Raw genomic sequence first — 25,652 nt, 5'->3', positions numbered from 1 at the left:
TGTGCCCTCTTTCTACATACCTTCTAATTCTGTAAAGAGTCACCCAACTTTGCGACTAGTGTACAAAGTTGTACATGCAATGTACAGAAGAGGGACGGTTACACATGAAGCTTAATTAGCTAATGGGCTGATAATTAGCATTAACCAATTATTGGCAATAAGGAAAAATTAGTTCTGATAATTTTCTTTCCATTAGACCCAACAGATCAATCCAGAGACTTGTGGATTATGTCCGTCTACTAGCAGGTGGAGATAGAGAGAACCTCTGAGGTTTGCTATATGTGGACCTGTGCAGCCAGCCGAACCTCAGTATGAACAGTACCAAAGCAGTCCTGCTTCACACAAAAAAAACACAACTGAACCAAACCACCATCCTCTGCCACTGTATTTTTTTTTAACATGCGAAGGAAACACATGTTAAAAAAATTGAACCTGAAATTGAACCCGAGGAACAAACAACGAAATCGAACCTCTGTACCAGAAACTAAAATCGCAAGGTGGGACTCTGGATTGATCTGTTCAGACTAATGAAAAGAAAAATATCAGGTGAGAACTAATTTTTCCTTCCATAGCGTCCCACAGATCAATCCAAAGACTTGTGGGATGCATCAAAGCAGTCCTCAAGTAGGGCAGGACAAACCCAACCCAGCGGAAATCACTGATACACCAAAAACTGCATCCTGCCAGGCTGCCAGATCCACTCGATAATGATGAGTGAAGGTATGGGCCGATGCCCATGTAGCTGCCCTGCAAATCTCCTCCAAAGAAACCAAACAAGACTCGGCAAAAGAGGAAGCCTATGCCCGTGTAGAATGTGCCCGGACCTGCAAAGGAACCGGCCTGCCGAAGGTCACATATGCCGAGTTGATGGTCTCCCTCAGCCAACAGGCTATAGTGGCCTTGGAGGCCATCTCACCGTTCCTGTGACCCCCAAACAGGGCTGCTGAGGGGGGGGGGGGGGCAGGGGAGCAAACTTCACCGGGCCCGGGCCTCCAAGGAAGGCCCGGGGTCTCTTACCCTCTCCTGCTCCCAGGCCGCCAGTGCCGCAGTCCCATCGCCACCTGCCTACCCTCTGATCCCTTCTGTCTGTCATCCGACCCCCTTCATTAAAAAAAAACGTCTAAAGCAGCAGCGCAGCACCTTCTGTGTGAAAGTGGCACATCGCCTAGTGCGGGCCTTCCCTCACTGTGTCCCGCCCTCCTCTGATGTAACTTCCTATTTCCATGAGGGCAGAACACAGTGAGGGAAGGCCCACCCGAGGCGATGTGCCACTTTCGCACAGAAGGCGCTGCGCTGCTGCTTTAGAGATTTTTTTAATGCAGGGGGTCGGATGACAGACAGAAGGGAGCAGAGGGTAGGTAGGTGGAGACTAGGGACTGCAGCGCAGGTGGCCTGGGAGCAGGAGAGGGAGGTGACAGCAGTAGCAATTGGAGGTGGGGGGCAATCCTTGGGTAGGGGGACGATCCTTGGGGGGGCGGGGTGGGGCAGCGGCGATCCTGGGGAGGTGCGGCCTTGCCCCGGGCCCTGCCTTGCCTGGGGCCTGGCTCAGTCTCTCGATGGCCCTGCCCCCAAAAAGCACAAAGAGGTGATCCGAAAGATGAAACTCATTTGCCACTTCTAAATACCTGAGCAGAATGCATCGCACATCCAAACATCGACGCTCCTGAAAGCGCTCAGGATATCCGCCCAGTGAAAGGCCAGCAAATGTAGCGACTGACCCAAATGAAAATGAGAAATCACCTTGGGCGAAAACGAAGGAACTGTCTTAATGGACACTCCCGCCTCCGTGAACCACAGAAAGGGCTCTCTGCAAGAAAGAGCCTACAACTCAGAAATTCTCCTAGCCGAAGAGATGACCACCAAGAAAACCTTCTTCAAGGTGAGATCCTTTAAAGAAAACCCCCGACAAGGGCTCAAAAGGAGGACGCTGGAAAGCTTTGAGAACCAGGTTCAGATTCCAGGCAGGTACTACTGGTGCATGAGGAGAGTTTAAACGGTTCACGCCCCTGAGGAATCGAACTAAGTCAGGGTGGGAGGCTATAGACCCCCCCCCCCCCCTGTAGCCGACCTCTGAAGCAGGCCAGCGCAGCCACCTCCACCTTGAGCGTACTCAGAGAGTGACTTCTACACACCCTCCTGAAGGAAGGCGAAGATAACCGATACAGAAGCTGCTGAAAAACCCGAACCGGACCACTACGACTCGAAGGTGCGCCACACCCTCGCATAAGCTACCGAAGTGGAACGTTTCCAAGCTTGAAGCATCATGGCAATAATCGCGCCTGATACCCCTTTTGTCTCAACCTTGCCCTTTCAAGGGCCAGGCCATAAGACCAAAGGGGGAGAGATCCTCCATCGCGACCAGCCCCTGGAGCAGAAGCCCATCTACCGCAGACAGACAGAGAGGTTGATAAAACAGAAACTGAACCAGATCCGCATACCAAGGGCATCTTGGCCAATCTGGGGCTATCAAAATCACTTGACCAGGGTGACTGGCAATCCAAGTGAGCAACCTGCCCACCATCAGCCAAGGGGGAAAGGCATAGTGAAGGCCCCAGGGCCAAGGCTGAAGGAGGGCATCAATCCCCTCTGAGCCCAGCTCCTGACCCCTGCTGAAGAAGCAGGGCACTTAGGCATTGTGCCTGGAAGCCATTAGATGCAACCCTGGGAGCCCCAATGATCCATTATCTGACTGAAGGCCAGGGGCGAAAGCTCCCATTCTCCTGGATCGAGCTTGTGACGACTGAGAAAGTCTGCCTGCACATTCAGCAACCCCGCTATGTGAGCCTCCATCAAGGGAGAGAGATGATTCTCCGCCCAACAGCACAGCCGAGCTGCCTCTTGTGCTAGGGGAGCACTTTTGATGCCCCCCTGTCTGTTCACATACACCACCGCAGTCCTATTGTTTGAAAGAACTTGGGTGGGGCAGCCGTGGACCAGGTCCTGAAACTCATGAAGGCCAGACGAATCGCCTGTAACTCCAGAAGGTTGATGGACCAAGACGCTTCCATGGGGGACCAAATGCCCTGGGCCTTCCATTGAAGGCAGTAAGACCCCCACCCGGAGAGCGACGCATCCGTAGTCACAATTCGCCACTCCAGAGGTGCCAAGGGAACGCCCCTCAAGAGAGTCCCCTGGCTCAACCACCAAAGCATGTCTGCTTGGAGCCAAGATGACCACGGCACTCGTATCACATAATCCTCCGAGAAAGGAGACCAATGACTGAGCAAGTGCCACTGAAGCGGGCGCATGTGACACCTAGTGGATGCCATGGACCCCAGGATTTGCACATAATCCCACACCCGTGGGGCCAGAATGTGAAACAAACCCCACAACTGATCCTGTAAATGCCGCACCCGAGCAGGAGGAAGACAAACCATCCCCTTCCGGGTGTCGAAGCACACTCCCAACTACTCCAGGGTCTGAGAGGGCAATAAGCTGCACTTTTGAAAGTTGATTATCCAACCAAGAGACTGCAGCAGTCCGACCACTCTGTCGGTCGCACACCGACTCTCCTTGCATGCGGATGCCCGCAAGAGCCAGCCGTCCAGGTAGGTATGAACCTGTTTCCCTTCTGTCCCGAGGATGGCCGCCACCACTACCTGAACCTTGGAAAAAGTTTGTGGTGCAGTAGCGAGGCCGAAGGGCATAGCCTTGAACTGAAAATGGTGGCTGAGAACTGTGAACCAAAGGAAACGCCTGTGGGGAGGCCAAATCGGAAAGTAAGCCTCCTTGAGATCTAGTGACGTCAAGAACTCCCCTGGTTGCACAGCTGCGATAACTGATTACAGAGTTTCCATGCTGAATTGATGAAACCGTAAGTTTCTGTTGACGCTTTTGAGATCCAGGACCGGTCTCCAAGAATCACCCTTCTTGGGAACCATGAAGTAAATGGAGTAGCGACCGTAACCTCTTTTTGCGGGGGGGGGGGGGGGGGGGGGGGGGTACCACCTGAACTGCCCCCAGGCGTTGCAAGTTTAACAGAGTATGACAAACCGCCCACACTTTGGCAGGGCATTTGCAAGGAGACTCAAGAAAGGAGTCCGCCAGTGGTCGGGCAAATTCCAATTTGTAACCATCTCAGATGACTTCCAAGACCCATTCATCGGATGTTACCCCGGTTCACTCTGCCAGGAAGAGGGACAGCATGTCCCCAATGACCGGCAGGAGATGGACCAGGGCCTCATCATTGGATGTATCTGACCGCGGGCTGGCTCCTAGATCCTGTGAGCGGGGCTTGCCGATCACTCTGAAAGGGCTGAGGCCTCTGAGTGAAGTGGGTCCTCTGAAAAGAGGCCCCTCTGCCTGGACGAAAACGTTGGGTATCCCGAAACTTAGGCCTAGACCCTGCCTACCAAACCGACTTAGGCTTGTCTTCAGGGAGGCACTGGCCTTTAGAGTCACCCAACTCTTTCACAATCCTGTCCATGTCTGTCCTGAACAGCAGCTTCCCCCAAAAAGGCAGCTCCACCATCCGCGATTTAGAAGCCACATCCGTGGCCCAATGACGCAACCAAAGCCACTGGCATGCGGTAACCACAAGGGGAAACACTATTAGTCGATGCTCTCAAGAGATCATAAAGTAGATCAGCCAGGAAAGCCAAGCCCAACTCTAAGGCCGGTAGATAGATGACCAGATCCTCCGGAGAGGAAGCCTTCTGCACCCAAGACAGGCAGGCCTTAGATGTGTAGGAGCCGCACACGGACACCTGGAGAGAGAGCACTGCAACCTCAAAGGAGAGCTTTAGAGAAGCCTCCAACTTGCGATCCTGAGGGTCCTTAAGTGCCGTGCCACCCTCAACCGGGAGAGTGGTCTTTTTGGTGACTGCTGTGATCAGAGAATCCACCGTTGGCAACTTCAACAAGTCTAAGTCCGTTGAGGGCAGCATGTACAGACGTGCCAACTCTTTAGCTACCTTGAGCCCACTGATGGCGTATCCCACTGCACGGAAATCAGGATTTTCATCACCTCATGCACATGAAAGGATCGAAGCGGGCATTGGTGCCTGACATAATCGAGGGTGCTGGACCACTCCCACCTGCAGGTTCCGGGAAAGAAATGTTCAAAACTTCCAATGCCTGTACAATAAGGGAGGGAAGCTCTTCCCTGCGAAAAAGGCGGGCCGTGTTGGGATCATCGGCCTCCTCAGATCGTAAAACGGCCTTCTCCACAACCTCCATTGACTCTGAGGGCGACCCTTCGGATATCACTGGTCATCCGGGTCCGAAACATCCTCTGGGTCCACAAATTCCACCTGGAGACGTTTGGGCAGGAAAGAGGGAGAGCTCACAGAAACAACAACTTGCTGGGCCCCAGCTGGGACCGGTTGAGGAGAAACCCCTGACTGTTTCAACAGAAATGCCTGATGCAATAATAAAACAAATTCTGGTGAAAAGGGTTCAGCCAGAGACTTGCACCTGATACCATGCCCCCAGAAGTCGGAGCCGGGTCCTGAGGCTCGCAGGCCGCGGCCTGAAGTTCGGGCACCACATGCACGAGGAACGCGCCGGAACAGAAAAAAATGGCACCCACCGACACTCATGGTCCCGCCTGCCTCGAGGAACCCACCAAACTTCCCCCTGGCGTCTCTGCCTCACTGCCCGCATGAGGAGACTCACCATCCTGTTGTCTATTCACAGCGGCCCGGACGTTGGCAGGATTTACACTCTTCCAAAGCTGCTCTCCAACTCCCACACCGGGAGCAGTGTTTTGCCGTCTACGAAGCACAGACCTAATGCCCAAAACTACTGACAGTTCTGAGCCAGGCACAGCTCCGCTGCCGTAACATCCTCCTTCGGATAGCAAAGTGAACCCCAAAAGGAACCGCTTACCTGCACAGACAGGGAGAGGGATCTTGGGGTGATAGTATCTGATGATCTGAAGGTGATGAAACAGTGTGACAAGGCGGTGGAGGATGCTTGGCTGCATAGGGAGAAGTGTAACCAGCAGAAGAAAGGAAGTTGTTGATTAATAATTGATGAGGCCCCACCTGGAGTACTGTGTTCAGTTTTGGAGGCCGTATCTTGCTAAAGATGTAAGAAGTGGTCCAGAGGAAGTCAACAAAAATGATATAGGGCCTGCACCAAAAGACATATGAGAAGAGACTGAAAGGCTTGAATATATATACCCTAGAGAGGAGGGACAGGGGAGATATGATACAGAAGTAAATACTTAAAAGGTATTAATATAGAAACAAATATTTTCCAAGAAGAGAATATGGTAAAACTAGAGGACATGAATTGACGTTGTAGGGTGGTAGACTGAGGAGTAATATCAGAAGGATTCTTTTTCACAGAAAGGGTGGTTGATGCCTGGAATGCCCTCCCATGGGAGATGGTACAGAAAAAAAAAACTATGGTGGAATTCGAAACACAGATGATCTCTAATTAGAAAATGAATGGTATTAAAAATAAAACTTAAAGAATTGTATATGAGTTTGCATGTCAAGTGGTACTTAGATGGCAACTCTGGCTGTATCAACTAAGGCAGGTGCTGGGCTGGCTTGTACGGCCTGAGTCCTGCATATAGCAATCTGGTTGTAGGATGTGCTGGAGAGAGCTTTGAAGGAAACTCCATTAATTTGGAACATGAGGACAGTACTGGGCAGACCTTACGGGCTGTGTCCCGCAAATGACAAGATGGATTTGGATAGGTTAGAGTGGGCTTTGATGGCAACTCCAGTAGTTGGAACATATGAACAGAGCAGAGCGGACTTCTACAGTCTCTGTCCCAGAAACACCTAAGAAAGACTGTGATCAAATATATAATATCATGTTCATTGTTGATTTAATCTTGAATTGATAATGAATGTGACTGTTGGGCAGACTGGATGGACCATTCAGGTCTTTATCTGCCGTCACTTACTTTTTTAATATGTTACTTTGTTGAATGGTCACTTATTCCCCCTAATTCTATAAAACGGGCCTCGAGATGTGCACACAAATTTGGGTGCACGAGCATCTTAATTAAATAATGAGCCAATTAGCACCAATAATTGGCTTTTTAACAATTATTGGCGCTAACTGGAATCAATTAAGATGTATGCATATAAATTTAGATGTATGATCTGTGCCTAAATGTTATCCACATCCCGGAAAAGGGGGCACAGCAATAGGAGGGTCATGGGAGGGTCATGGGCTGTTCAGGGCAAAGTGTGGGCATGAATTCGGATTACACGTGCAATTAGGTCTATGCGCCTAAATTTAGGAACCGGCATTTGTACCACGTTTTCATTGGTGCAAATGGATGTGTCTACCTTAGGCACGACTTACAGAATAGTGCTTAGCGTTTTCTCTTTGGGCTCCGATTTTTCGGTGCCATATGTAGAATTTACCCCATTACATGTTTTTTTTCTGCTTGTTTCTTTTGGTAACAACATACAGTGGAATAGGATATGTCTTTGACATTCTATGTCACTACAAATGATAGCCCATCCCTACTCTGCACTAACAAGTACTTTGGAAGTAACCAAATCATGCAAAAAACAAATTCCAGAACTATATAGAAAACCTGTCATACTAAAACAGCACTAATATCCAGGACTCAAATAGCAACAACTCTATCCACATATGGCAGCACCCTAGAATACCAGCATACTGTTAGCTGGGAAAACAGAACAAGTCAGACTGCTACTGATTCCTGCAGAGAAACTAAACATACATAGAATACCTCTCTTCTGTCACATCCACAGAATACCAACATGCCCTCAGATACAGAATGTGACCACAATCTAAAACTAGGAATCATAAGACGTCAAACCCCATATGCAGAGCAATACTGGAGAAAAAGAAATACATTTCCTTCTGTACTGTGTAAAATATAAAATTACCAGGGTTGAAAATTTCAAAAGCTGACACATTTTACTAATCGGGTTGGTCTCACTCTCTCCTTTCCACTTGTTTTATATGTTGTTTTAATCTAAGTTCTTTTCCAGGGTCTCATTTTAAATTCTTCTTTCTTCTCCTGCTTTCTCTTTTTCTCCACATCTGTCGCTGACATTTGATTGTTATCTTTCATCTCTTTTCTCCGTTTTTGTCTTCTCTGTATCTCCTCTTATGTTACCCCTCATGCTCTCCTTCTCTTACCTTCCAGTCCTCAGTCTTCCTCTTTTCAGTCTTGGCTACCCCTGCTGTTCTGTTAAGTAAGGCTGTCCCAGTCACAAACACCCACCCCATTTAGAAGCAGACAAATGAAGATATGCTTAACTGCACTTCAGCATGTGCTGCTGCAGGACCAGTTTCACATTTATGCAAGTCTTCTGCTGCTGACTGTAGTAGGAAGAACAATAACTTTATTAACAAAAAAAACAGAGTGTCTGGGTGCTCTATTTCAGACTGAGCTGAGCCACTAGATTTTGGGGAGGCTTAGCTTTGCCAAGTCTCTTATACATATGACAGAGAATTACCTATGACAGATGCCCATGACAGATGGTTGTTCATCCTTTTTCTAATAAAACTGCTTTGTATGTTACAGAACCAAATAATTGTAGGCCAATTTTAAATCTCTTTTTTATGAGTAAGTTAATTGAGCATGCAGAGCTGGCTCAGTTTTAGTGTTCTGTACATAATATAAAGTTATTGGACCTCTGCCACTTGGGATTTTGAGCTGTCTACAGCACTGAGGGAACATTATTGATCGTAACTAGTGCCCTTCATGAGAATTTAGATAAAGCCATGGACTTAGTGCTGGTTGTGCTGAAACTCTTGGCTATCTTGGACACTATGGACCATGAGATTTGTTTTCATGTCTTGGTGCCCTCACTGTCAATGCTCAATGCCTAATTAGTTTCATTCATTCCTTTCTGAGTGCACAGATGAAATAAGGGTAATTTTGTGCCACGGTGCATAGGCAGGAAAGGCACACAGGCAGGTATGTGGGTCTGTTGGTACAGGAAACATATATGCCTTTTAAAATTTGCCTCTCCCTGAAGGCTCCATACAAGGTTTATACCTGCCTCTGAGACAGGTATAAGTTTGTGTTTGCATATGTCAGTAAGAATTGGTACAGTGCGTATTTTATAAAATATATACACAAGTGTTGTCCACTGGGTAAATCTCTCTTATCTGCACCCTTCTCCTTCATAGCTAACTCCAGACTCCGTTCCTTTTATCTTGCTGCACCATATGACTGGAATAGACTTCCTGAGCCGGTGGCGTCAAGCTCCATCTCTGGCCGTCTCAAATCTAAGCTAAAAGCCCACCTTTTTGATGCTGCTTTTAACTCCTAACCCTTATTCACTTGTTCAGAACCCTTATTTTATCATCCTCACTTTAATATTCTCTTATCTCTTGTTTGTCCTGTTTGTCTGTCCTAATTAGGACCAACGATGGCCAGCGTTTCATAAAGCTGCGTCAGGGTCAATCGGTCAGAAAATTTAAACTCCATTCAAACATACTGATGGAACTATGGAGTATTTTTGAACGGAGCTTAAATTTTCTGATCAATTGACCCTGACGCAGCTCTATAAAACGCTGGCCATCATTGGTCACAGTCTGTTTGTGCCATAGTCGGAAGAAAGAGACTCTACAGCTAAGCATTTAAACTCTTTTTTGAACATGTCCGTGTCTGTTCAGTTCTTGATTTTGTGATTACACTAACCAGGGAGGTTTTTCTCCTATGTTGAAGAAGCCCTGCTCTGTCAGCTATCGGCTGGGAGCTTCTTGAGGTTTTTCCTCTCTGTTTTTCATTACCACTGGCTTTTGAGATTTTTTTCCCATTGCTTACAGTTTAGAGTATAGAGAATCTTTTTACTATTAAGAATTGTCATAAAGACAGAGAGACTCCTAAGCCTGCTAGAAAATCAAAGAAGTGATCTGCTAAGTAGCCCTAAAGAAGTGGCCTACTTATCTCCAGGAGAGGGGTAGGCACCAACTCACCTCTAGCTCAGAAGCATCAACTAGAGAGAGCTATTTTGTTTTCATCATGAATCTATGGTCATGTGAATTTTTAAGTGTTAAACTGGGGTTGTGTGGTAAAAGGTTAAGAAGCTCTGCATTAGGGGAAGCAGAACAAGCCCATGGAGATAGAAGCTGCCAGTTCTTGCTTAAGAGAGAAGAATGGGAGATTGAATGTAATGCCAATTTTTAAAAAGAGTTCCAGAGGTGATCTGGGAAAATTATAGACCAGTAAGCATGGTGTCGGTGCTGGCAAAATGGTAGAGACTGTTTTAAAGAACAAAATTACAGAGCATATACATAAGCATGGAATAATGAGATAAAGCCAACATGGATTTAGACAAAGGAAACCTTGACTCATCAATCTACTACATTTCTTTGAAGGGGGGAATAAATGTAAATAAAGGTGAGTAGTCGATATTGTGTATCTGGATTTTCAAAAGGTAACTGACAAAGTACCTCATGAAAGACTCCAAAGGAAATTATAAAGTCATGGGATAGGAGATAATGTTTTATTGTGGATTAAAAACTGGTTAAAAGATAGAAAACAGAGAGTAGGATTAAATGGTCAGTATTCTCAATGGAGAAGGGTAGAGAGTGGGTTCTCCAGGGGTCTGTGATGGGACTGCTACTTTTTAACCTATTTATAAATGATCTAGAGATGGGAATAATTAGTGAAGTAGTTAATTTTGCTGATGACACAAAGTTAGTCAAAGTTGTTAAATCACAAGAGGACAGTGAAGAATTGAAAGACTTACGAGACTGGGAGGCTGGGCATCCAAATGGCAGATGATGTTAATGTGAGCAAGCGCACAGTGATGCATGTGGGAAAGAGGAACCCAAACTAAAGCTACGTGATGCAAAGTTCCACATTAGGAGTCACCGACCAGGAAAGGGATATAGGTGTCATTGTTGATGATACATTGAAACCCTCTGCTTAGTGTGCGGTGGTGGTGAAGAAAGCAAAATTATTAGGAAAGGAATAGAAAGCTAAAATGAGAATGTTATAATGCCTTTGTATTGCTCTATGGTGCAACTACACCTTGAATACTGTGTGCAATTCTGTTCACGGAATCTAAAAAAAGATATAATGGAATTAGAAAAGGTACAGAGAAGGGTGATGAAAATGATAAAGAGGATGGGATGACTTCCCTATAAGGAAAGGCTAAAGTGGCTAGGCTCTTCCAGCAGGAGATGGCAGGGGGAGTTATGATATGAGGCCTATAAAACACTGAGTGGAGTGGAATGGGTAGACAAATATTGCTTATTTAATCTTTCCAAAAATACTAGGACTAAGGGCACACAATGAAGCTACTAAGTAGTAAATGTAAAATAAACCAGAGAAAATATTTCTTCACTCAATGTGTAATTAAACACTGGAATTCTTTGCCAGAGAATGTGGCAAAAGCAGTTAGTTTTGCAGTGTTTAAAATAGGTTTGGATAATTTCCTAAAGTCCATAAGCCATTATTAAAATGGATTTGGGAAAATTCACTTCTTATTTCTAGGATTAGCAGCATAAAATTTGTTTTACTGTTTTGGAATCTTGCCAGCTATTTGTGACCTGGATTGGCCACTGTTGGAAACAGGATACTAGGCTTGCCCAGTTCGGGTGTGAGGACTTATGCCTCCTGAAACCTGGAGTAAATCCTGGCTTGTAGGCTAGGCATGTAACCCCAGTATTCTATAATACTGGGCCAAACTTTCTGGTACACCCCTGACCCACCCATGCCCCTCCCATGCAATGCCACCTTTGAAGTTGTGCACAAGATACTTTGGATGTGCAGCGTTATAGAGTAGCATGTAGACAGAGCTAAATGTAAGTTCAAATTAGTGCCAATTAATGTCAGTATTTGATTGTTAATGGCTTGCTAACTAATCAGTTTGTATGCAGATCTTGGATCTGTACCCAAATTTGGGTGGCATATAGAATCTGGGGGTATGCATGTCATTTTTAAAAAACTTTATTTATAAGTTTCAAAGAAACCACAAAGAACGTTTTGAAATACACAAAAACTATTTTGCATATACAATACAAAGCCATTTAAGCCCACATCAATGGAAGTTCTGGAGTCATAACACATTAGAGAAACCATAAATATTTAAAATATTTAGATAGTGACCTATATGCACATATGTGTGCACATAAGTGTATATGTCAATATTTTGCTTAAGTAATGTTCTGCAAATATCTGTTTAACTCACATAGTGGGTATTTGCAAGAGAAGCATGGAGAGGACATCGCTGAGGCTTCCAATTACATGGGTAACTTACAGATTACTGTGAGTTACGCATGTCCCTGCTACATTGAGGTGTCTGCACATAGGAGCCTGCAAATAGGTGGGAAAATGTGGGATACAAATGCAACAAATAAATAAAGAGTTTCCGCCTGGCAACCCAGAAGTACCGCCGACCCGACATGGGTGCCAGCAGTAATTCCTCCCCCAAGCCTGCGCCATTTGCGGAGCTAGCAGAAATATTTAAAAAATATTTCCTCAGGGGGTTACTTGGAAGTTATTGGGCAGCATTGGGCACTGCCCGGTTACTGTCAGGTTAGCAATGGCGCCCTTACTGCCACCTTAACGGGTGGCGGTAAGTGCTCCCCCCCTGAAATGGCCACACAGCAAGTGCAAACTTACCGCATGGCCATTTCTTTTTTGGGCCTTTTCACCAGATGTTGTAAAAGGGGCCCTGGCATGTGGCAAAATTGGCTGCTGCTGCTAGCGCAGGGCCCCTTTTACAACAGCCTAGTAAAAGTGGGTGCCTATCAGGGGCGTATCTGCGTAGGGCCACGGGGGCCTGAGCCCCTGTAGATTTGGCCCTGGCCCCCCCTGCCGACGACCCTCTCCACCCCCCTCCTGCCGCCAACCTGTCGTCGCCTATCTTTGCTGGCGGGGGACCCCAACCTCCGTCAGCCGAGGTCCTCTCTTCCGTTGCAGCAAAGCTTCCTGTTCTGAGTCTGATGTCCTGCACGACGTCAGACTCAGAATTTGAAACTGAAGGAAGCTTTGCTGCAACAGAAGAGAGGACCTCGGCTGGTGGGGGATGGGGTCCCCCGCCAGCTTTGCAATGGAAGGACCTCGGCTGGCAGGGGTTGGGGTCCCCCGCCAGCAAAGGTAGGCGACGGCGGCGGGGAGGGTTGGCGGCGGGAGGGGGGGTGGACAGGGTCATTGGTGGGGGGGGGTCAAAGTTGGTGGCGGGGGGTCCGGCAATGGTGGGGGGGGGGGGCGCTGGCGCCGGGGAGGGGACTAAAATATGCCCCCTCACTCTTGCTCTGGCCCCCCCTCCCACCGAAGTCCAGATACGCCCCTGGTGCCTATGTGTTAGATTTGCCAATATCAGGCTACACTAGCATTCTATAAGGGAACCTAGGCGCTTTGGTTATGTTACAGGATAGGTTCCTACTGCAGGCCTTGGTGTACCTAAATGGAGGACACCCAGTTGTAGAATTAGCTTCTGATTAAATTAGTAATGTCTAGGCCTGGGAGACCTCTGACAACCTATGTGAGTCTCACCTCTAACCAGTTCTTATTGATTTTGCTCAGCAGGTAGATGAGACTTCCTTTGCTGAAGTTCAGTTCTAGTGTGCTGTTGCCCATGAAATCAAAGAGTGCCTGGAAAAAAAAAATAAAACACATTAGCAGGGAGCAGCATTATGAAATGAATATTTATATTATTTACTCTGTTATGCAATCGTAAGTCATTGTGTCTGGAACAGAATAGCAACCATGTATAATAAAATCCCAGTGTCTGAAAATTAGCATGTTAACAAATATATTTTTATAAGCTATTGCAAAACAAATCATTTTCTATTATTGCAACAACCATAATGTGCAATAATTATATCATAATAAAAATAATTAGATGATATCCTAAGGCACTGATTATGCAAATTGGATTTCTTATTTGTAGATGACAGCTTAGGTTTATTTAGCGTCTAGAAAACACTATTGAAACAGAATTTTACAGTTTAGTCACTTCAAGAAGTTATGGTTAGTGGCTTGCAGGCAGTATATAAGAAATTAAAAAATAAATATATACATAAATAAATTTATTTATTTACCTTCATAACAAAAATTGCTCAAAGGGATTCAGGGAAAACAACAGATTGAGATTCCAGATGCTCTGTCTTGATGTTACATGTTTATTCAGGTAATCTGACCTCTGTCTCCTTGTTCCTTTTTAAACAAGTACCCAGGGCTCTTATTGTTCTCTCAGTGGAACCAGGATGTTCATTGTGGGGCCCTTTAACTAAGCTGCGGTAAAAAAGTGGCCTGTGGTAGTGTGTTTTTGGCACGTGCCGGGCCATTTTTTATCACAGCTGGGAAAAAGGGTCTTTTTAATGGGAGAGTAAATGGCCGTGCACTAAAATTAAAAGTACCACGCGGCTATTTTCTGCCTGAGCCCTTACTACCACCTATTGACCTAGTGGTAAGGTCTCATGCGCCACTTGCGTGGTAATCATGCAGAATGCGCCAATGTGGCTATGCTGCCGATTACTGCTGGGAACTCCCCCCATGGTAGAAAATAAAAATATATTTTCTACCGCAGGAAACAGCATGCGCCAACTTCGAAATTACATCCGGGTGCCCGCGCTACCTCGGCGGTAGTGTCAATTTGGCATATGCTACCCATGTGTTAGCCCTACGGCTGCTTAGTAAAAGGGCCCCTAAATTCATGTTTACCATCAGAGTTGATGTACTGCCATATCTGTCATGAAGGTCAAAGCGGTTTATAAAATGAAAGGAACACCAATCGGGAATAGAAACAGGTAGCTCAAGCTTTCACGCATCTAAAGCAAGAACAGATTTTAATATACATACCAGGAAAGACCATTCTGAGTGAACAGACCCCCTTCAATCAAACCGGTATTACTGGAGATTACTGAGAGCAAGGTCAAAGAAATGGGGTTCTAGACCAGATTTGAATTTAGTAAACACTAACCAGTACAGAGAAAAGGTGGTAAATTATTCCACAATTACGGTGCCAAATAGTAAAAGGCAGCATCTCTAGTTGACTCACAGTGTCAACACCAGTCAGTTGGAATCAATAGACCTAAGAACACAATAATGGTATAGGGAACAGTTAAAGAGCATAAATATTAATGCACACTCTAGTGATATGCTTTGTGAGTTAAACACAGGATTTTGAACCAGACTCATTAGTGGACCAGCAGCCAGTGCAAACAGTGGAGAAGCATGATCATACGTATGGGCATTTCATAGGAAACGGGCTACCATATTTTGCAGAATCTGAAGAAATATCAGTTGAAGTTTGGGAATGTCGGCATATATAGCACTGCAGTATTCAAGTTTTGAAATCAAAAACGCATGTGTGAGTGTATGTAAGGTAGAAAAATCAAGTAGCCTACATGGAAAGTGGAGCCTACATAGAGACAGAAAGAAAGCCTGATTGCATGATATGCGAAAGTTTGTGCATGAAATGATAAATGGAAATCAAGAATCACATCTAAATATCGAAACAATTCCACTGGACAAATGTCCATATCAAAGAAACAAAGGACCAAGGAGGGCTGTGGATGGTGGCCTGAAATACAGCAGGCCACTGTTTTTTCAGGGTTCAAGATCAATTTCTAGTCACTAAGTCATTTAGCCAGTGAAAGAAGACAAATTTGTGGTAATGTAAGGTCAGAACAGGGTAGAGAGATAAGAACATAAGAGTTGTCATATTGGGTCAGACCAACAGTCTATCTAGCCCAGTATCTTGTTTTTCAAACAGTGACCAAACAAGGTCACAAGTACCTGGTAGAAACCCAATTTGCAGAAACATTCCATGCTACCAATCCCAGGGCAAGCAGTTGCTTCCCATGCCTGTCTCAATAGCAGATTATGGACTTTTCCTCCAGGAATTTGTCCAAATCTTTTTTAAACCCAGATACACTAACCACTGTTACTACATTCTCCAGAAATGAGTTCCAGAGCGTAACTATTCGTTGAGTAAAAAAAATATTTCCTCCTATTTGTCTTAAAATATTTCCATGTAACTTCCTCAAGTGTCCCCTAGTCTTTGTACTTCTGGAACGAGTAAAAATTTGATTTATTTCTACTTGTTCCACAGCACTCAGGATTTTGTAGACTGCAATCATATCGCCCCTCATCCGTCTCTTTTCCAAGCTGAAGAGCACGAACCTCTTTAGCCTTTCCTCATATAAGAGGAGTTCCAGCCTCTTTATCATTATGGTCGTTCTTCTTTGAACCTTTTCTAAGAAAGGCTGACCCAATACCAGGCTTATTTTTGAAAGAGGACGCCCTTCTTTCTACACAAATCGCAAGATGGGCGTCCTTCTCACAGGGGTCGCCCAAATCGGTATAATCGAAAGCAGATTTTGGGCGTCCCCAACTGCTTTCCGTCACGGGGACGACCAAAGTTCCCGGGGGTGCCAGTTGGTGTCCTGGCATGTCAGGTGGGACCAGTGCACTACGAATGCTGGCTCCTCCCATGACCAAAGGCCTTGCATTTGGTCGTTTCTGAGATGGGTGTCCGTTGGTTTCCATTATCGCCGAAAATCAGAATGACCCAATCTAAGGACGACCATCTCAAGGGACAACCTAAATGTCAAGATTTGGGGTGTCCCCAAACCGTATAATCGAAACGAAAGATGGACGCCCATCTTGTTTCAATAATACGGGTTTCCCCGCCCCTTCGCCGGGACGTCCTGCGAGGACGTCCTCAAGAAAATTTGGGCACCCCTTTCAATTATACCCCTTCACGTATCCTACTGCTTATGTATGTTTGGGCTGATTGTATGAATGATTGGAGCTCAGTTAGGGGTAACAGGAAGGGAGGGATCAGAATAAAAGGAGTTTGGGCTTCTTCTAGGGAATTACTCTAAGAAGAACCCTTACAGGCACAGAGGTAATATAAAATGTTATGTTGCTGCCTGTTGCAGCATTATTGTATATTTCTGTGTGATGGGGTTTATAGGACATTGCCCTTCACTCTTAAGAAAAGTCCCTCTGTAAGTAGCCTGGGCCACCTTAAAAGCGCAGGTCCTGCCCCGGGAGAGAGTAAGCCAAGAAGGGCTGAGTCACGACCGGGAAGTTCAAAAGGCAGGGCCAGGCAGAAGTTAAGGCAGCCCAGGGAGGAAGGAACTCAAGCACCCATTCAATAATCGTGACCTGGCTTAGGTAGCCTTTGTTACTTTTGAATTGACTTTGCAAAACTGTTTTGCAGTCTGGTGGGAGCCAGACCTGGAGTCTGGGGAGAAACCCAGAACCTTGTAGGTTGTGTTTGGGGCGTTGCAAACCCAACAGCAATGGACTGTGTTTGGCCTGCTGCCTAAGACTCTGTTGTTGGACTGAGAGGTTTCCCACCCTATGTCTTGGGCCCTGTGAAGTAACAGGCCTGAGAATCTCTTTAAATAAATACTTACTTTTGTGTTTCATCCGTTTGGCTGTACTATTTCACCGGTCACACCTACCCACCGCTCGGGGTGTCAAATTCTGGTTGTGCAGATTGATCAATCTGCCCTTATTTGAGGTAATATATGTGATTACTTTGCATCACTACAGACAATAGCTGGTTAAATATCCAACCTCAAATACAGATGACCGCAAACTTTAGGATTCCTTCACTTTAATGTAAAGGACCTGAACATTCCATTTAAGAAGAAGAAAATTATACTTTATTTAGAAAAAGATATTCAAAGTGATTTAGATAGGCAGGAGAGGCTATCAGCTGATATTTAGTGGCACATTAACTGGGCAGCGCTGGGTCCCACACTATCCAATTAGTGCCAGGGCAGTCCATGCACGGAATCTGAGCAGAGCTGGCACTTATTGAAACTGGCAATATTCAGTGCTGGTGCCCAGATAGCAAACTGGGTGGGCCTTTTACATATATTCCTATGGTCATCTCTAGCGTTTACCCCCAGATTCTATATAGTACACCTAGAAACCCACGCCGAAATCCAGGCACGTTATAGAAAAAAACATGTTGCTTAATTGGCTTAACAAGCTAACTAGCATTGATAACAGCACTTAACAAGCAATAATGAGCACTAATTGGCAATAATTAGAATTTACACGTACAACTCGTTAAGCGTATTCTGTAATGCACTGTGCCTAACTTCTAACATGTGCAGACAAAAAAGGGCATGGTTATGGGTGGGGAAATGGGCATTTCGTGGGCATTCTGAAATGTACATGCGTAGTGATAGAATATGGCCCTCTGTGCCTAAATCTACACATCAGGATTTACGCCATGTTTTCGTTGGAAATAGACGTGCAGTTTTAGGTGCTGGGATATCAACTAAGCATATTCTAAATACTGCGCCTAAATCTAGGCAACACATAGAATACGCTTAGGTGAAAATGTTTTCCACGAGGATTTTTTAGGTGCCATATATAGAATTCCCCCTTAGTGCATGCTAATGATTAGCACATGCTAAAAACGCTACCATGCCTTTGTGAAAGATCCCCTGGGTGAACAGCAACACATAAAAAGTAGGGACACCCACAAAGGGGCATTACATAAATATTAGACATCTTTAGATTATACAAAATTGCACGATTAAACGTCTTCATGGAATGCGTTAATTTAATTATGTTACAACACTTCTGGAAGCATAACATTGGTTTCCAGTTTCCACAAAAATTCCATAGAAGACATTTGTTGTTAACATTTGAAATTCCTCATTCAGGTGAACCCTGATTTCTTTTTTGACTATTAATTCCCTACAGTCCTTCTAGAACATTATGGTCTTCACAATACAATATTTTGTTGGTTCCTTCTTTTAGAGTCATTTCTTGGAAACCATATGAAGCACCAACTTTAGTTTAACTGCACCATCACTTTGGAACACTTTGGCAAGCCATCTTAGATTAGAAAGATCTCTTAAAACATTTAAAAACTGACTTAGCACATTTTTATTCCCAAAAGCATTTGATTTATAAATAGATATAGGTGGTTATTAGAAATAGTCAGCAGAGGAATACATGCTGTCTTATGATCTATTATTTTTATTATGATATAAACTTAGATTGTGGGCCCAGTAGGGACAAAGAAGTACAGAGATTGTGAGCCCAGTAGGGGCAGACAAATCATATAATGAATATATTTATAAGATTACTAGATACGTTTGGGATTGGTGGAAACATATTTAACTGGATCAAGGGCTTCCTAACCACTAGAACATATCAAGTAAAATCAAATTCAAACATATCATCACCGTGGAAAGCAGACTGTGGAGTACCGCAAGGATCACCGCTATCACCGATCCTATTCAACTTAACGATGACCCCACTTGCCAAGTCCTTATCCAACCATGGCCTTAACCCTTTCATATATGCATGCGATGTCACAATATACATTCCTTACAAATCCAAACTGATAGAAATCCCCAACGAAATCAAGCTTGGCCTGAACATTATGGATTCATGAGCAAATGCATTTCAACTAAAACTCAATTAAGAAAAAACTCATTGTCTCATCCTCTCATCCCAACACAGCACGGACATCCCCACAAGTATCAACACCCCAGATCACACCCTACCTATATCAGACAGCTTGAAAATCCTCGGCATTACAATGTACCGTAACTTAACACTAGACAGCCAAGTGGCATCCACAACAAAGAAAATGTTCCACTCAATGTGGAAACTCAAACGCGTGAAGCAATTCTTCCCGAGGGAAACATTTCGCAACTTGATACAATCAATGGTACTAAACCACTTAGATTACTGCAATGGAATTTATGCGGGACGTAAAGAACAAACCTTAAAGAAATTTCAGACCACTCAAAACACGGCAGCTAGGCTTATATTTGGTAAAACGCGATTTGAAAGTGCAAAACCCCTCCGAGAAAAACTACACTGGCTCCCAATCAAAGAACGCATCGCCTTCAAAACCTACACCACAAAATCTGGTTCACAAAATCATCTACGGAGAAGCCCCGAGTTACATGACAGACTTGATCAATTTATCAATTAGAAATACATCCAAATCAACACGATCTTATCCAAATCTGAACTACCCAAGCTGCAAAGGACTTAAATACAAAACAACTTACGCATCTAGTTTTTCCTAAGTAAGCACACAACTGTGGAACGCATTACCAAAAGCCTTGAAAACGACGTATGACCACCTAAACTTCCAGAAATCACTAAAAACCAACCTGTTTAAAAAGGCATACCCTACCGATCCAACTTAAATGCCTAATCTCTGCAACACAACCAAACTAAAGCACGTAATGGACATAACACCACTCTTCCGTTTTCCAATTCCCTAATATGGCTGTGCAACATGAAATTGATCTTACCCCAACATCACCCTGTATTTGTTCACACTGGAGCCTGCAAAGGTCTCTCCGGTACTATGTAAGCCACACTGAGCTTACAAATAGGTGGGAAAATGCGGAATACAAATGTAACAAATAAATAAATAAAAATGTAAAGCGCTTTGGTTCTATCATAGAAAGGCAATATATCAAATCCATCACCCATTCTAGCTTCACCTTTCTTTTTCTTTTCTCTCTTTCTATTCATGATTTATAATATTATGTGAATTGCTCAGATGTTATGCCATGGGTGGTATAATCAAAAGCAAACTATCTGTAAAGTCACCATGATGCTTTCAGAAACTCTAGACCATGGTTGTCCAACCTCAGTCCTCGAGGGCTGCAATCCATTTGTGTTTTTAGGATTTCCCCAATGAATATGCATGAGATCTATTTGCATGCACTGTCTCCATTGTATGCAAATTGATCTCATGCATATTCATTGGGGAAATCCTGAAAACCCAACCTGGTGAGGGCCAAGGTTGGACACCCCTGATCTAGACAGTCAGGTTGTCTACTACAAAATAAAACCAGTGTACTTAAAATCTGATCTAAAAACACAGGCAGCCAATACTTTCCTTCAAAAGCAGTTATCTGTGTGGAGTAAAAGGATGACTGTCTGGGATCAATTAGATAAAAGTCAAAATCTGGTAGAGAATATATTGACCTCTGCCCGTGGTCTGTTATAGTCAGGAACTTGTGGAGATGTATTCTTGCTGCAAGAAAAGAGAAACAGTTGTTTAATTTGTACCTCTTAAAGGGGTCATTTTATAATGGAACTAGCCGTTGAGCCCGTAAAAACAGGCTAGTAAAGGAAGGGGGGTTTGAAAGCCCCCCCCCGGATAGGTCGCCGCCGCCGCCGCTGCCCCCCCCCCCCCCCCCCGGAGTCCCCTCCGCCACCCCTCCACCCGGGCTGGGTACCTGGCTTCACTATTCAAACCGCCGGAACGCAGCACACAGCTCATCTGAGCTGCCGTCAGCCTTCCTTCTTCTCTGCGTGTGTTCTGCCCTCGTGTGACGTAACGTCGGCGAGGGCGGGACACAGGCAGGTAAGGAAGGCCAACGGCAGCTCAGATGAGCTGGGTGCTGCGTTCCGGCGGTTTGAATAGTGAAGCCAGGTACCCGGGCCGGGTGGAGGGTGGGTGGCGGCAGCGACTCCGGGTGGGTGGGGGGAGCGGTAGCGGCAACCCTGGGAGGGGGAAAGCGGTGACGACGGCGGTTCCCTCACTCGCAGGTGCGCAGGTTCCCTCTCTGTCACACCCTTGTCATCATGTATTGACGCGGTGGCGGGACAGAGAGGGTCTCTACTGCGCATTTGCGAGTGAGTACGCCTCTTGCCATTTATATGTTTGATGTCTATGTGAAAAGCCCAGAAAAATGTTTTGGTGCCCCTGGCAAATATAAGTGCTGCTTTTCTATAACATATGCTCGTGCTTAGGTGCCAAGTTATAGAACTGTTTTATTATTTTAATTCCAGCTCACAATCTGATCCTTATTAGCAGCCAAGTCAATTAATTTGGAAACATATACTGTGTGCTTATCATGCTAAACGTCAAGACATTTCTCCCCTTTGTCATCAAATTTCAATCACAGGAATCTTCAGAAGCTGGAATGCATGATATATAGAAAAAGGAAAAAGAAGCCAGCAGATCAATATAACAGCAGAAAGATTTTATTGAAGATACCGCATGTAAACAAATTATGCATTGCAGAATAGCCAGAACTAGAAGTTGAGGCAATTTACTCAGACTGTCTGAACATTCCTGCTCATATATTGTGAAGACACACTTTGACCCCTGAGGCAGGCGCTTGTGCGCTGAAACACGGCCCGTGTCAGGTCTTTTTCACAATAAAGGACTGCCATTGTCTCTTTCTTGAAGGCCCAGTATTGCTTTTTCTTGTTTATATTGTATGTTTATATGCTGTATTACCCTCTCTTTTGTGATTATGGACTTCAGAGAAAAACATCTAAAAATAGGTTTCCAAAATGCTGACATGCCACTTTTTGGACGTTTTTCTCTTTTGAAAATGAGCCCGATACTAGCATAGTGGTTGGACTTGAAATCTGTGTCACATTTGACCCATTTCCTCCAGTTACTTATAGACCTGTCGGAATAATGCTTCATCACCCCAAGCACATGATCTCACCCTATTGGTCATTTCCTGAGCCCCTCGTCTTATGGGAATTCTCTGCACCCCTTCCTGCAGGGCAGAATTCTCCATTTTGGGCTCAAGAGCAAGCAGTCCTCAACTCTCTATTTCTCCCTCTTTTTCATCAAAGAGGTCAAATCCTTTGCAAAGATGTCAGATCTTTTAGAAGACCCAATATCCTTCCCGCATTGAATCCTGTATTTATCCATTCAGACTGACAACCCCTTTCCACTAAAGTTTAACTTCCACCTCTGCAGTAATTCAGAATGTATCTCTAGTCACTTAACATCCACTCCTTCAATCTGGCAGTTCAGCTCCAAGGACTCATCCTGTTTGGGCAGAACTCTTGTTTTTCAATTATTTGTGTGTAGTAAGTTATCTGTTTCACTTACTTGCAATGACCAGTTGAAAATTAAGAAAGTGAGTCTCCCTTTGGATATTGGCTTGGTTTAGCTGGATGTTTTAAAGAAATAAGTACATAAGTACATAAGTAATGCCACACTGGGAAAATACCAAGGGTCCATCAAGCCCAGCATCCTGTCCATGACAGCGGCCAATCCAGGCCAAGGGCACCTTGCAAGCTTCCCAAACGTACAAACATTCTATACCTGTTATTCCTGGAAGTGTAGATTTTTCCCAAGTCCATTTAGTAGTGGTTTATGGACTTGTCCTTTAGGAAACCGTCTAACTCCTTTTTAAACTCTGCTAAGCTAACCGCCTTCACCATGTTCTCAGGCAACGAATTCCAGTGTTTAATTACACGCTGGGTGAAGAAAGCTTTTCTCCGATTTGTTTTCAATTTATTACACTGTAGTTTCATCGCATGCCCTCTAGTCCTAGTATTTTTGGAAAGCGTGCATGGATATGTGTTGTGAGATCAGCACAACCACCACTTCCTCAAAGTTCTGAAAATAAAGAAATGTGACGCCTTCCATATTTCTGTTACCTTGTCCAAAAAAATGCCCATACAAAAATAGCAGCAGTTGCAATATTTCTCCTTCTACCATCCTGGAGATTTAAAAAGGAGACAGAGCAGCTTTTAAACTAGAAACTGAGGGAAGGCCGACAGTCGCTCAAAAGCGCATGGTTCGGAATAAGGTATCTTTTAAATATATCACCAAAACAGGGAAGATAGGGTGTCCCGATAGTGAGGTTGCAAAAGAGACCATAGTAGATCAGGGGTCCACAAATAAAAATAAAAATCAGACAAAAAGATTGCAAATTAATACTGTCAAGTACTGAGCATGATGTAAATAGGAACAACAAACATAGTTTGAAATGTCTATATGCGAATGCCATAAGCCTAAGAAATAAGATGGGAGAGTTAAACCACATTGCACTAAATGAAAAATTAGATATAATAGGCATCTCTGAGACCTGGTGGAAGGAGGATAACCACTTTCATACCGGGGTAAAAATTATATCGTAGTGATAGGGTGGATCGAATTGATGGAGGGGTGGCATTGTATGTTAAGGAGGGCCTTGAATCAAATAGATTGAAAATTCTGCAGAAAACAAAACGTATCTTGGAATCCCTATGGATTGAAATTCCATGTGTAAAGGGGAAAAGGATAGTGATAGGAGTGTACTACCGTCTTCCTGGCCAGGATGAACAGACTGATGTAGAAATGTTATCGGAAACTAGGGAGGTTAACAAACTGGGCAACATAATAATAATGGGTGTTTTCAATTATCAGGATATTGACTGGGTAAATGTAACATCAGGGCATGCTAGGGAGGTAAAATTCCTGGACAAAATCAAGGACTGCTTTATGGAGCAGCTGATACAGGAGCCGACAAGAGAAGGAAAAATTCTAGACCTAGTCCTTAGTGGAGCGCATGATCTAGCGCGGGAGGTAATAGTGCTGGGGCCACTTGATAACAGTGATCATAATATTATTATTATTAGCATTTGTATAGCGCTACCAGACGCACGCAGTGCTGAACACCTGACACAAAGAGACAGTCCCTGCTCAAAAGAGCTTACAGTCTAAATAATACACAGACAAGACAGTTACGGGTGAGGGAAGTACATGGTGAGAAGGAAGGAAGGGACAAGGGGAGGGCAACTGAGTAGTGGCTAGGAGCTAAAAGCACCAGTGAAAAGGTGGGTTTTTAGCATAGATTTGAAAACAGGTAGAGATGGAGCTAGATGTATCAGATTTGATATTAGCTTTGGAGTAAGTACACACAGGAAAGCCAATACGTTAGTATTTAACTTTCAAAAAGGAAACTATGATAAAATGAGAAGAACGGTGAAAAAAAAACTTAGAGGAGTGGCTACGAGGGTCAAAAAGTTACATCAGACGTGGATGCTGTTAAAAATACCATCCTGGAAGCCCAGGCCAAATATATTCCGTGTATTAAAAAACGAAGGAGGAAGATCAAACGACAGTCGGCATGGTTAAAAAGTGAGGTGAAGGAAGCTATTAGAGCTAAAAGAAAATCCTTCAGAAAATGGAAGAAGAAACTGACTGAAAATAATAAGAAACAGCATAAGGAATGTCAAGTCAAATGCAAAGCGCTGATAAGGAAGGCAAAGAGGGACTTTGAAATAAAGATTGCGTTGGAGGCAAAAACATATATTAAAAGCAAGAGGCAAGCAAAAGAATCGGTTGGACCGATAGATGACCGAGGGGTAAAAGGGGCAATCAGGGAAGACAAAGCCATAGTGGAGAGATTAAATGAATTCTTTGCTTCAGTCTTCACCGAGGAAGATTTGGGAGAGATACCAGTGCCAGAAATGGTATTCAAAGCTGATGAGTAGGAGACACTGAATGAAATCTCTATAAACCTAGAGGATGTAATGGGGCAATTTGACAAAATGAAGAGTAGCAAATCTCCTGGGCCGGATAGTATTCATCCCAGAGTACTAATAGAATTGAAAAATGAACTGGTGGAACTATTGTTAATAATACGTAATTTATCTATAAAATCGAGCATGGTACCAAAAGATTGGAGGGTGGCCAATGTAACGCCAATATATAAAAAAGGTTCCAGAGAAGATCCGGGAAATTATAGACCGGTGAGCCTGACGTTGGTGCCAGGCAAAATGGTAGAGACTATTATAAAGAACAAAATTGCAGAGCATATTCGAAAGCATGGATTAATGAGACAAAGCCAACATGGACTTAGTTAAGGGAAATCTTGCCTCACCAATTTATTATATTTCTTTGAAGGGGTGAACAAACATGTGGATAAAGGTGAGCTGATTGATATTGTGTATCTGGATTTTCAAAAGATGTTTGACAAAGTACTTCAAGAAAGACTCCAGAAAAACTGGAGAGTCATGGGATAGGAGGTAGTGTCCTAAT

General features: G+C 44.4%; 1 protein-coding gene across 4 annotated transcripts in view; it reads right to left on the bottom strand.

Moving 5' to 3' along the window:
* The window catches only part of NCF4 (neutrophil cytosolic factor 4), a 122,796-nt gene that overhangs the window by 23,594 nt on the left and 73,550 nt on the right, over positions 1 to 25,652 (bottom strand). For all 4 annotated transcript variants that reach the window (XM_030210088.1, XM_030210105.1, XM_030210097.1 and 1 more), the window contains 2 exons: positions 20,855 to 20,903; positions 13,406 to 13,504 (listed from right to left, as the gene is read on the bottom strand). In XM_030210088.1, the coding sequence (XP_030065948.1) occupies positions 13,406 to 13,504; positions 20,855 to 20,903 (148 nt within the window). The remainder of the gene's footprint in view (positions 1 to 13,405; positions 13,505 to 20,854; positions 20,904 to 25,652) is intronic.

This window comes from Microcaecilia unicolor, chromosome 1, assembly GCF_901765095.1.
Source record: "Microcaecilia unicolor chromosome 1, aMicUni1.1, whole genome shotgun sequence".
Classification (NCBI taxonomy): domain Eukaryota; kingdom Metazoa; phylum Chordata; class Amphibia; order Gymnophiona; family Siphonopidae; genus Microcaecilia; species Microcaecilia unicolor.
This window is presented reverse-complemented; position numbering and strand designations above follow the sequence as displayed.